Source organism: Apodemus sylvaticus, chromosome 12 (assembly GCF_947179515.1).
Source record: "Apodemus sylvaticus chromosome 12, mApoSyl1.1, whole genome shotgun sequence".
NCBI classification, from domain to species: Eukaryota; Metazoa; Chordata; class Mammalia; order Rodentia; family Muridae; genus Apodemus; species Apodemus sylvaticus.
In genome coordinates, this window is record NC_067483.1 from 16724106 (window position 1) to 16737780 (window position 13675).

The 13675-nt window shown below is 38.5% G+C and overlaps 1 protein-coding gene across 3 annotated transcripts in view; it reads right to left on the bottom strand.

Annotated features, from left to right (window-relative positions):
* Pign (phosphatidylinositol glycan anchor biosynthesis class N) overlaps positions 1-13675 on the bottom strand; it is a 127259-nt gene that overhangs the window by 29359 nt on the left and 84225 nt on the right. For 2 of the 3 annotated variants that reach the window (XM_052200217.1, XM_052200218.1), the window contains 7 exons: positions 13453-13555; positions 11828-11914; positions 8572-8627; positions 8199-8274; positions 6141-6214; positions 3973-4015; positions 1595-1647 (listed from right to left, as the gene is read on the bottom strand). In XM_052200217.1, the coding sequence (XP_052056177.1) occupies positions 1595-1647; positions 3973-4015; positions 6141-6214; positions 8199-8274; positions 8572-8627; positions 11828-11914; positions 13453-13555 (492 nt within the window). Of the gene's footprint in view, positions 1-1594; positions 1648-3972; positions 4016-4924; positions 5102-6140; positions 6215-8198; positions 8275-8571; positions 8628-11827; positions 11915-13452; positions 13556-13675 lie in introns of those variants that run through there. The other variant, XR_007980427.1, reaches the window with a different exon arrangement.

Genomic DNA, 13675 nt, shown 5'->3' on the forward strand with positions numbered 1-13675 from the left:
ATGACTACATATTAATTAAATGAAATCAGTTTATAAACACATATTCTTAGCTCATTATCCATTTGGGGACAAAAGATAGAAGAATCAATTTTGCTTTCTTCTTCTCAGAAAGAAGAATATATCACTGCAAGAGATAATCAGACACAGGAAAGAGGAAGCTGACTTGCTCAGATCATGTTTTAGATAAACAGCATGTTACAATATTCCTTAAAGCTTCTAAAAGGCAGATAATTATTAGAAGTCATCTAGGAAAGGCTATGGAAAGCAAGTGAGTTTCTGGAGACGGCCGGCCACCATGTTGCATGGCTGGGGAGGGTAACTTCCCTCCAGGATTGCTTCTGGATTCTGCTACACCTTTCTGCTACTATTACATGGCCTACGGATTCCTGGGCAAGAGCCTACCCTGTGGGGCAGATGTCCTGCAGAATCAATAGGAAGATGTACTTTCATGTAGTAATGCTGTGTAGATGAATTGATGATTTTATAATTTCTCATAATGATTTTATAGAACTCTTAAATTAATACAAGTAATATCAATCCCCCTAAAGAGTAAAAGCTGCAAATATAGCTCTGTAAATCTTCATTTGTCATGGGTTAATTGCACTAGAAGAAGAAAATAGGCTTGAAACAAATTTATGATCAAGGAAAACATTCCTTCTAGGTTAGGAATGAGGCCACTAGGTTAGGAATGAGGTAACTAAAGGTCATAAACTAGGAATGGGCAAATTATTGTAGGTGCAAGAACAGAAAATAAATGGTGGATTATTTATACAAGACTTCAAAATAATAAGACACAAGGCAGATGATTTGTCTTGACAAAACTGTGCAAATCTATGACATAACATTATTGTTTTAAACTTATAATAAATTTACGGAGCTAGAAAATAGATAATGAATGTTTAGTCAGGTATTAGTCTTAATGGAAAGACATGTGAACAATTGTGTTATAACTCCTGCAGCCTTACTGACCTATGACATGAACTTCCTTCAACTTACTATGAACTCATGAATGTAAAGATGCTTTAAAAACCATGTGATCACTTATCCTGAGTAGGCATGAAAACTAAGAATAAAAATAAAGTGGTAATGCAGGCCTTTCCTGCTTCATCCAGTATGTGTGTGTCTGTGAGTGGCCTGACTTTCTTTCTTTTCTTTCTGGCTCACCAAGAGTTAAGGACCTCACCTGACCAAATGAATCAAGTAGACAAGAACCTAAGTAACAAAGTTTCTTTTCTTAATTCCCCTGCTGCTGTCAACAGGAGTTAAACTGCCAGAAGCCATCTATCAGCTTTTGGTCCCCACTGATGCCACCCTCACTGCCTTCCTCAGACAAGAACACACAAGGACACTGGAGCTACTTTGAGACTCAGGATTCCCTCCTGCTGCCCCAGTTCTCTCCACACTAAACACTCATCCTCCTAGGCCACAGCAGCCCATGAAAATACCTGCCAGTGTGTTCATATCAAGAATTAGAAAAAGGTATCTCAACTCAGAGCTGTAAGATTGATGCAACTTCCTGTCTATGTCTCAGAGTTACACTGGCACCTGATCCAAGCCACTTTAGGAAGTCTTTGTGACTATGTACCATGCATACCTTGTTCCGATATCAAGCCAGCTGCCAGAATCCTTGACCAAGAAGAAAAAATGCTGTAAAAGATAATATAATATGACTTTATTAAAAACAAAGACAATTTAGTTGCAATCTATAAGAAAAGTTGTTTTAAGGGTGAATATTTGACATTTCTAACCCCCTAGAATCATTTCCTGCCCAGAATCCACAAAGATATACCCTTAACTGCAACTTCTGTTTGTATAAAATAAGCAATTGCCCAAATTCCACAAATGGAATTAAGATTCAATCAAATGAACAAAGTAGTGTTTGTGAATAAGAAAATCAACCAAGGCTAATACAAATATTAAAAATGCCAAAGATCCAACTGAAGCTGTATCACCTGATCATCAACAAACTTGCTAAACTGTCTACTATGACTCAATAATACTCACTGCCAGGGTCTAGAGAAAATTCCCTCAAAAGATGCATAATCTATTGAATCATTCAAAGTATTATGTTTGTAAATACATGTGTGTATGTGTGCATATGTATGCACAGAAACAGAGTATTGTATTTTCTAAAAAGATAAGGAGAGAAGATATATTTTAGTGGATGTGTAGTCAGGTATGGGGAAAGCAGGCCCTCCTCAGGTGCCTCCGCAGGCCCATGCTGAGGCATTCCTTCTCCTGAGGGACCAGCCAGAAGATAGTATAGTATAGAATGGGGTTTATTCAGACTATGGGAAGGGTAGTAGAGACAGAGAAAGGAAGGGAGGGGGAAAGGTAAGGGGAATGGGAGGGGGAGGGGGGAGAGGGAGAGGGAAAGGGAGAGGGAGAGGGAGAGGGAGAGGGAGAGGGGGAAAGAGAAGAGGCAGGACAAGAGCATGTAAATAGAGAGGGGGAAGGGCAATGGGAAAGGGGATGGGAGGGAAGGGGCAAGAGAACAGAGCAGGAACAAGAAGGCAAGAGCAAGAGAGAGAGACAGAGGGAGAGACAGAGAGGGAGAGACAGAGAGGGACAGGGAAAAAAGCTATGTGAAAGGTAGAAATAACATATAGACAAAATTAGAGATAGAGAGATAAGGAAGTTGTTTCTGGGCAAAGGGACTAGCTTGTTAAACACCAGGAGTCCAGATCAAGTTTAGTAGGTTCAAGGAAAACAAGAAAGGAAGGATATAAAATTATTCCAGCCAATGAAGCTGGATCAGAAACAGTTACCTTATTCTTGGTTCTCCACACAAAATCAAGCAGAAACATTCAATTCTCATCTATTCTTGTTTATTTGTCATTTTTGAATGATACTTTTGTTCTAACATCATGTGTGATCCATTTAAGATATATACTAGATACTTAGTTGAAGAAAATACAAAAATGCTCTCATCTATATCAAGGGGCCAGCAATCAGATTTGGGAAATTACTTAGTAGATACATAGTCAGGTATTAATCATAGCTTAAAAGAGGTATGGCTCTCTGCTCCTGAGAGGTGATTTCTAAGCCCTTGGAATGTCTAATGAAGCATTTTGCCTGAGGCACTGGCTACCAGTCTAAAATATGATCTATGATGGGATTTTTGGGCAGTATGGTGTGCTTTCAACCCTTGAAATGTCTAGAGATTAATGACCAGTCAAGTCAAGTGTGCTCTGTTGACCAAGACCCATTAAAAGGCAAGTAAGTGTAGGTGGCAATGTTCCACGGGTATTGTCACACTTTGTGCTGAAAGAGTGTGCTGTCCATACTCCACTGGAGAAAACAAGAGCCTCTGCACCCCACTCGACACAGAAATTCCTTTGGCTGACTTATCTCTATGATCTCACTGTCGTAAACCAGCACTGACTATAGAGACTCTAGGAAGATTCAGCAAGTTCTGAAATGGCTTCTAGAGAATTACCAAACCTGGGAGTAGATATGAGAATTCCTCAAATACCCAGAACAGATTTGCTCTTTTTGTTAAGACATTCTATGCATGAAGACTACATGTCAGTCCCTTACTTAGAACTCACTGAGGATAGCTGTTAACTCCTAGTTGACAAGGCTGTGTCTCCTTATTCCTTCACTCACCCACTCCTTTTTTACTCTCCTTTATAATCTGATAAGACTAAAAAAAAAAGTGCTGGATTATTTAAATCTGAAATTGGATTCTCCTGTTAATCTATGAAAGATTCATTTCACACACAGTGAGAATAACCTGAAAGACAGAGCATGAAATCACGAAATGACAGTGTGACTAAGTAAGGTTACGGGAAAAAATCTTGACAATTTAAGAACAGTTTCTACATAAGTACCTATGTAAGCAGCCATCATTTAGAACTCAGTATATAAAGATTTCACGTAGAGAAATGGATTCATATTTCTCCCAACTAAATAGATATGGAATTTAAGTTTCCTAATCCTACTTACACCATATATTCAACAGTGCCTTACCAAAGCCATGATGTCTGATATGATGAGAACAACAAGAAAAAGGCTGAAAAGTAAAGAAATATTTACATCAATGTAACAGGCATGCCTTTCAGATACATTACAACCCGATTGTGAACACTGTCCCAAGGTAACGCAGGGGGAGTAAAGCTAGACTGTAAGAGTGAAGGGAGGAAAGCAGGGCTGCTGAGGGGCCAAGCAGACTCTGCTCACGGCTAGCTTCACTGCTGGCGGCCTGCAGCACCCTTAGCCCACCCTCTATCAGCTACCCTTCATGCCCATGTGTCATTTTATGCCACATCCAAAATAAATAAGGCTTTATAGTGAGCCCAGTTATGGAGACTGAGGAACAAGACAAAGAAATGGCAATTAGAAAAGTTCATTTTAAGTCATAAAAGAAAATAAGCCTAACATGGCTTGTCGGCCTCACTTCTTCTGTCTAATACATATTTTAAGGAGCAGGTAAGGAGAAATGGAGGGAGTCTTCTCACTGGTGTGTAGCATTCAAATTACATTTTGGCAATGTGGGTATAATAAACAGCCAGAAGGTAAATGAAGCTTCCTTTATCCCCCAGACTTAAAAATGCTAAGATGTTTAGCAACAAAACTACAGCAACTATGAAGATGCAGGGAGAGGAGGGAAAGGCATGAGCGAGTTAGAAGCAGATCAGCCGTGAGGGAAGCTGTAGCCTGACTGCCACGGTTAGGGAGACAAAAGAGAGTCGAAGCGATCTGTCAATAGGATAAGGGAGTCACCGAGTCCAAAGGACGGCACATTAAACATGGGGAGCTTCTGATGCACAGTGGACAGTCAATGCCTCTCAGGGCTTAAAGGGCAAAAGACAAGATATTTTTTAAAGCCTTTGATTTTAACACCTCTGCTTCAGGTCTCTGTGTCTAGGGCTTGCTTGCATTAGACTGAACACAGAATTGCCATACAAAGTCACATAAATACCTGTATATAGATGCACACATCTGCGAGCTTTCTGTTTCCATCCCATTGCCCCAGTTCCTCTTATATAAGGCTTATTTAAATTTCCTTCTGAAAAATTTGTCTAACAGAGATGCAGGAAAGCATGCTATGTTGCTTACTAGTTTCTGTTGCATCTAAGCAACTGTCACCTGTAAGATACTGATGAGTAGTACATGTTTTCACTATAAATTCATGTAAATTACCTCAAAGACTATTTACAATTAAACTAGAAATAAGATTTTCACTATTTCTAAGCAGTAGAAGGAAATTTTCTTCTAAAAAAAGCTTAAATATATATATACTAGCATGCTAAACTGAGTTCTAGCTTAAGCTCATCAAGAAAACATGCAAATTTATGTTAAAACTATTCATCCTTTTAGCATTGACTGTGCCACCTTCATTCACTTATAAAACTGCTATTTATAAGTGGTTTCCAGAGAATCTCTGTATAGAGAATCTCTGGTGAGGTAATTTTATATGTTTAAAAAAAAGCAAATACTTGATTGACATCTTTTATTTCAGAATATTGAATGCTGAAGACTGATAGCTTCAGATATATCTGAAAACACAGTCTTTTGCATACATTTGTCAATGTATATTTTTGCAAATTATTGATATACAGAAAAGTTAATGTCAACCCACATAAAATGAAATGAGATTAACAACTTTGTTCAATAACTTTTTCATTTGTTTTTTGAGACAGGGTTTCCCTGTGTAGCTCTGGCTGTCCCGGACTCACTTTGTAGACCACGTTGGCCTTGAACTCACAGAAATCCACCTGCCTCTACCTGTGTCTCCCATTTGCTGGGATTAGAAGTGTGCGTCACCACACCCAGATTGTTTAATACATTTTTAAGAACTAAGCCAAAAGACATTTCAATGATAGCACTTTTCATTTTTTATAGGTGCCATTATGCCATAAGAGACAAATAATTAACTATAATATTTAAAATTTATGATTTTCTAGAGACTCTTACTAGCTTGAATAATATTCTAATGTTTTACTGTAAAGAAAGCATATTTTTTTGCTAAAGGCCCAAATTAGCCAATTTCCTTTAATGACAGCTGAAATCTAAAATAGCTTATTATAAACAATTTGTGTTACAAAGCTTTAACAGCAATCACATGAAATATCTTCAAACATTCTCTCATTTATGAAAAGTAGGGAAACTCAGGGCTTCTTAAGCATTTATCTTACCCTTTTGATGACAGCTGTGTAGTTATCTGAACTGCTTCAAAAGCACACATCACAAGAACAAAAGGAATTAAAATCTGTTTCAAAGAACAACAAATGATGTCATTGGTAACAGGCACCTGAAACATGTTCTGCTTATAAAACAACCTTCAATCGCTCCAATAACTCATATATAAAAGACAATAGGAAACAGAGAACATGGAACTGTCACACAGGAGAGTGAGAACTGATGCATAAACTAATAACACACAAAGAACAACAGCAAACATTAACATGTATTTCAAATTAAAATCTTCTCCAAATTTTGCACTATGTGAGACATTCTACTGATTCATGACAATGTTCATATTTCCAAGAATATATGAAAGAGAATGCCCAAAGCAAGTTAATTACCCAGCCTGTTGCTATGATATACAACATTCTGGTCTTAGCTTGTTATTAGATACTATAGCACCATGAGCATGACTCTGCTATCTTATTATTGCTTTTCTGAGTTTAAAAATGTTATTTTATTCACGATATAAACATACTTAATGTAGTAATTTGAAAATATATATAGAGAATAAAGAATGGGTCATGAGAAAATGTGCAATATCTTTTTTACCATTTCTTAAATTACATTTCTATTAGTATAGTAAGAAAGTCAGTACAACTGGTATAGTAAGAAAACTACAAAGAAGACATATACTTTCAACAGTTATTACTTATGTATCGGAATAGTAAAATAAACATATACTAACTACATAAAATATGCCAAGAGCTATAGAAGAGAAATTTGGTAGAAGGAACAGGTAAGTATGACCACTATACTGGCTTGAATGAGAAATGTCCCCTACAGACACTGGGTACTACTGGCACTGTTTGGAAGACTATGAACCTTTAGATGGCCAAGTCCTGCTGGAAGAACATCACTGTGGCAGTGATGTGGGGCAGGCTCCACTTCCCGTTCGTTCCCTTCTTCCCATGTATAATCTCTCTGCGTCCTGACTGCCAGGCTGGATTTATGCTTCTGCTTCTGTACTATCCTTCCATGACAGACGGTGTCCTCTCTGGAATTGTAACCGACAACAAACCCTTTCTTTCCTAACTCTCTTTTTGTCAAGGTATTTTATTACAGCAACAGAAAAGCAACTAATACCATAATATTAAAGATGATGGAACTGTATTCCATCATAATATTTATCTCTAAAACCCAGAACCTATAACTACATTGATACTGTAAATAAAGTTGGTGCCTGACACATTAAAAAGAGTACTTGATTACACATCTGTTGAAAGGACCCATCAACTCTAGGTACATGGGAAAAATGAGAACACTGTGGCCATCTTGTGGTTGGAGATCCACGGGGTCAGGGAACCTTATCATCTTTAGCTACACTGCAGCTTTGATCACAGCTCCCAGGCAGTCTTTAATTACCTATGATAAAAATTTCTTTTTTTTTATTTTTAATTTTCTTTTATTTTTTATATTGTTTATATTCCAAATGATTTTCCCTTTCCCAGTTCTTCCCTCCTCATAAGCCCCATAAGCCCTCTTCCCTCTGCCAGATACCCAATCAACCCCCTCCCACTTCTCTGTCCTGGTAATCCCCTACAATGCTGCACCAAGCCTTTCCCGGACCAGGACCCTCTCCTTTCTTCTTCTTGGGAATGATTTGATATGTGAGTTGTGTCTTGGGTATTCAGAGCTTTAATATCCACTTATCAGTGACTGCATTCCATGTGTTTTCTTTTGTAAATGAGTTACCTCACTTAAGATGATATTTTCCAGTTCCAACCATTTGCCTAAAACTTTCATGATTTTTAATTGCTGAGTAGTATTCCATTGTGTGCTAAAAGAATCCATATTCTTTTGTAGTCAAATAGTCTTAAAAATACAGGAAAGATTAACTATATCTGGAAGCAAGGGTTAGAGGGTTGTCTCCATCAGTGCCAAGACTGAAAGACTATCTCTGTTATAATGACAATGACTTTACAATCTTAATGCCACATGTTATACAAATTTAATATCACAATCTTTAAATCAACCATTTAATGCAAGTAATAAATTAGAAAACTAACCTTCCACATCATGAGCGCTCCCATCATGAAAGGACTAAACACCGTCAGAAAGCAATACACAGAGGCGAGGTCAAAGCTAGACAACAGCAAAGGGAAGAGTAAAGCTTTTAGAATGCACACTGTGACTAAAGGTCTATTCTTCTAAGAGGACACTCAGTAACTTTACTAAAACTGAATCAGAGTCGAATGAACAAAATAGCTCTCTATGCTAATCTCCTTTATTATCTATCTTATTATACTCCATTGTACCATTGAATATAAAACAAGGAAAAGGACAGGGGTCGGGGGGATGGTTCAACAGTCAGAGCAGTTGCTGCTCCTCTAAGGGGCACATACACATGCAAACCAAAACTAAATAAATATAAGAAATTACCTGTTAATAGAAGCTATATTTCCAGTTCCAAAAAATGCAGTTAATAAAAAGAAAACCTACACAGTTAAGGAAATACTGACACAACTCAGAATTCATACAATTTCTTTCTTTCCAAATCATTTATTCTTGTTTAATTGTCAAGACAATCTTTCAAGTGGAAGATTTCCAACTCTACATGCAAATCAGGCATGTTTTCTTGATTGCTTGCAAAGGACATTCTCACCATTCAAGCCTGTTTCTCCTACTACTTTAGCCAAAGCTTTCTAACCATGTGTTTGTTAAGATCTCTTTTTCATTTAGGAAAATAAAAAAGCCAATTCTACGACAAAAGCAATTTGTTTTTTTATCTGTTTAATCATTGTGAATTGTTGGAAAGGGATGGTTGAGAGCATCCCTGGTAAGCGTATCACAAAGATCTGAAAACTATTAGGATCATGGAGTTGCTGGTGACTCTTGAGAAGCCTACTTTCCTTTTTTTCAAGCATTGACAAGATAGACTGAGTCTGCAGTTGTTGCTCATGACTTTTTCAAAAGGAGGTAGGCTAGAACATCATACATTTTTCAGCTACAAGATAGCTTTATTCATATATACTCATCATGTGCCCTTTACATGTGAAACTCATAACAGATTCTTCAAAATGCTCTCTCTATATATAAATACACTTTAGAATAACTCAGTAGGGAATGCCAAACATTTTAAATATTTATTGAACTATATGATTATTGTTGTTGTTGTTATTATTAATATAATTATGATTATTATTAATAATATGATTATGTGTACCTGAGCATGGGCACAGGAATACTCAGTTTGCATGTGGAAGTTAAAGGACAACTTTGGGGAGTTCATGCACTCCTTTTACAGTGGGTTCTGAGAACTAACCTCAGGTCATTCGGCTTATACAGTACATTAGTTACTTTCTATTGCGGTGATAAACCAATGCCGACCAGCAGTCTGGGGAGGGAAGGAGTTATGTGGTTTACACATTGGTATCAGAGTACTTCACTGTGGGAAGACAAGGCAGGAATGTGGAGGCAGAAAGTGAAGCAGAGACCGTGGAGAAGTACTGCTTACTGACTAGCTAACCATGATTTGCACAGCCTGCTTTCCTTATACAAACAGCACCACCAGCTCAAGGGTAGCATCATCCACAGTAGGCTGGGTCATTAATCAAGAAAATGTCCAACAGACTTGCCCACAGGCAATCTGATGGAGGTAATTCCTCAACTGAAGTTCCCTCTTTCCAGTGACTCCAGTTTGTTACACGTTGACAAAAAACTAAGCACCACACACACAAAGAGGGCTTTTACCTGCTACACCATCTTGCTGCTATATTTCTTTTTTTTTTTTTTTTAAGATTTATTTATTATATGTAAGTACACTGTAGCTGTCTTCAGACACCAGAAGAAGGCATCAGATCTCTTTATGGATGGTTGTGAGCCACCATGTGGATGCTGGGATTTGAACTCATAACCTTTGGAAGAACAGTCAATGCTCTTACCCGCTGAGCCATCTCTCCAGCCCCGCTGCTATATTTCTTGAACTTTGATTTGTATTAAGTACCAATCCCATTCGTGTCTACAACTTAAGCAAAGTACTCAAAATACTGCCTGACTTAATGAAAGCTCTTGTTAACAGCACACATGGCACAGAGATGTAGAATGAGAGTGCGAGAAAACCATGACTAGTGACAAGGCATTGTCTGAGCCGGGAGCTGAGCCACGTCTCCACACAGTGTTTACTGAGCTCCCACCTAAAAGACCAACATTTACTGTCTAGTACCGGTCTGAAACAAAGTTTAAGAACATAAATGTGAATGAAACTGTCTTAAAGTGACTTAGATATGCTGGTAAAATTGGTAGACATGGTGGAAAATTACATTACATCATCATCAAACAGTAGATAGGTGTGGTGAGAGCTAATGTCTCATGAAAGACACAGTAAAAATTAAGTAATATAGACTTTACTAACTTGCTAATAAAAACTTTAGCCTTTTTGTGGAAATAATATTGGAGGCAAACAGTTAGGTACGTAACATAATAAAACCCATGATGTGATACACAAGCACAGGAAGACAGGGGCAGGGGGCTGTCTACAGAGCTGGTCTGTGCTCCAGGTCAGAGGCAGGGAGGGGGCTGGCTGGCTGAGGAGCTGCTCTGGATAGACACAGCTGTTACTCAGTTGAACAAGATTAAGCAAAGGAAGAAAAGGAGAACAGAGTGATAAAAAAAAATGAGGGAAAGGAAACCAAGAGTTGGAGAAGACAGTCGACTTCCTAGAAGGAATAGAGAGAGAGGGCCAAAGGAGGAGCTCTGGTCAAAGGACAAAAGTTTCAATTATCTACAGTGAATAAGGTCTGGACAGCTAAGGAACAGTATGGTAAAGTTAATAAACTGTATTGTGCTGAAGCCTGCTAAGACAGTAGATCTTAATTATCTTCACAAGGGAGGGAGGGCAGGAGGGAAAGAGGAAGGATGGAAGAGAAACGTGAAGGAGGAAGGGAAGAAAGGAAGGATGCAATGCGAATGGCAGCTGAACAGGTGAGGATGTGTCAATCACTTTGTGTGATCACTTTGTGTGATCACTTTGCAGTGTATGTGAAAGCACCACGTTATACACCTCCAATGTTCATAATTTTTAGTAATTTTACCTCAGTAGAGCTGAAAATTTAAGTAAAAACCTTTTTAAAAGGAATAATCTCCTATGAATTTCCTGCAGCTGGCCAGTAGGTCCCCTGAGCCGAGGCTTCGTCATTGTCTTTCAAAGTTGTAATGCTCAGTAATTCATCTGATGGGTGCAAAGCTATGAGACAGTTACGACCTAACAAGCCTCAGGAAAGCACACAAAATGCAAACTCCTAATGGTTTCTTCTAGGGCAGGAGTTAAGAGTTGAAAGAATTCCGGGTTAGCTTTAGCATTTCATTTTTTAAGGAGCGTGCGCATATGGGAAGAAGCCCTTAACTGCTAAGACACTGGATGGTGGGACACTTTCCCATAGCTAAGCCTGTCCTTGTTTGCACTGGTAGGGATTGAACCCAGGGACGGCACTTGCTAAGCAAGAACTCTATCCTTGAGATGAATGCCTAGCATCTAACATCTCCAAATTTTGATGAGACCTAGGCATGTGGAAAACTCAAGTTGGGAAGAAAGTTAACAGCCTCAAACACCACGATTAAGTAAACAAGCACAAACACCTAATCATCTTATTCTATAAAAAAGGTTGGAGGATCTTAAAAGTCCCAGAGCAAAGGATACGAGGAAAAAGGCCCTACGGATGTCATCCAGATGGAGCTGTCGGAACTGAGCTATATCAGTGCTCCAGGTGAACTGGATGCTGGTAAGCTGGAGGTAACAAGAGAGCATTAATACACAATAGCAACTGGGTTACATACACACCTACAGACAAATTAAGATAAGTCAACATAGCTAAGAATTTATACTGTGCTTACAATAAAACAAATACAAAAACAAAACAAAAAACCTACAACAGAGAAACAGCTTAAATACATCTTACTACAACACATTGGAAAGTAAAATATGTTAGTTACATGCTAAGTGGAGTTATGGTGCTATTGTGTCATTACAGTGACAGCTGGTCATTTTCCTACTTTACATAAACATTCCACTTTCAAATCATTATTCAGAGACTTCATTTATCAATGTTCTGGTCTTCTTAAATCAGTAATATAATCTTAAAAAGATGACACAAAGTAAGCATTTATCCCTTTCTTAGTCCTGCTAATTCTATTTGCAGATAAATTATTATTTTTCCTTATGAAAGCAAACTATTTCCATCTTTGATAAAAGGGGAAGTCACCCCATTAAGTAATGCACAGACGTTCTTGCTTCAGTCCCCAAACCCTGACAAGAGAGTTGAGAGCAGAACTCTCCCTGCTGCCACACACACCCTACATAAATACCAGCAAGCATAGGCAAAAAAACAAAAACAAAAAGCCGTGCTTTCAGTTAAAAGTCAAATTTTAAAGTTATGTGATGATCTTTCTTTTCCTGGGATAGTACCAGAGACAATTACTGACTCTTTACCCTGGTCTGGTCGACACTGGTTTTCACACATCAGTATAGCTGCTTCTGCACTAAGAGGTTATTCTGAATGAGCAGTGTGCCTCTTGGAAGGCAGCTGGAGCTAGGATCATTGTGCCTGCACAAAGTACTGTGCCCCACCTGACGTCAGTAAAACTAAATACTCTGTCACCAACTTCTCAGAATTACCTTAATTCCAAAACAGATGATAGACATTACATAAGTTTCTATTCATCACGGAGGGGACGTCCTTATCAAGCTTTAGCCAGTTCTAAGCACAGCACAGTGTGTGAACTGTGGAAGACATGGTCGGAGGCCACAGTCAATAAGATGACAGAGTAAGTATCTTGGATTAGGATGGCTAGAGAAATAATGGGTACTCAAATGTCACCTATGCCTAATCATCTGTCAGAAGGGAAGAACGGAGATGAAAACAGGAGTGGGGACAAACACGGAACGCATCACTAGACGCGCGTGAGTGGCACTCTTGGCGCTCTCTCTCTACCACTGGCCACAGACCATGAGGTGCACTCGCATCCCTGACATGTCTCCCTCACCCTATATTGATATTTTTGATCTGATTCTCAATAATTTTCTAGGAGAAGCCCAACACATACACGTCTTGCAAAACTTTAAACTGTGTTTGTTATATGTGGAAGTTTCCCTCATGTGTTAATTACTTACCTTAATTATTAATGCCAACAAAAATTTTCTAAGTTTTTTAAATGGTGAAATTTTAAGCAGAAAGAATTTTTGTCAGAATTACACTATACTGTCCTTATAGCTTGGAAAATATTGTATTATAGCCAAGTCAAAGCAACAATGGTTTGTAGCGCTACCTTCTGTTTACAGTAAACACCAGGCTGTTGAAGGGTCTCTTGTTCCACGTGTATCCACACAAACATCAAACAGGACAACACTAAAGGAAAGAGAGCTTCATACCTGAAAGACAGGGGTGAGAACACAAAGCTGAGTCCACTAACAGAAGGCTCAAAGCCAAAACTGGACATCATTCATGATGTCATTTGGATGGCAGCTGGGACGACGGCGCGGCAGTTATGA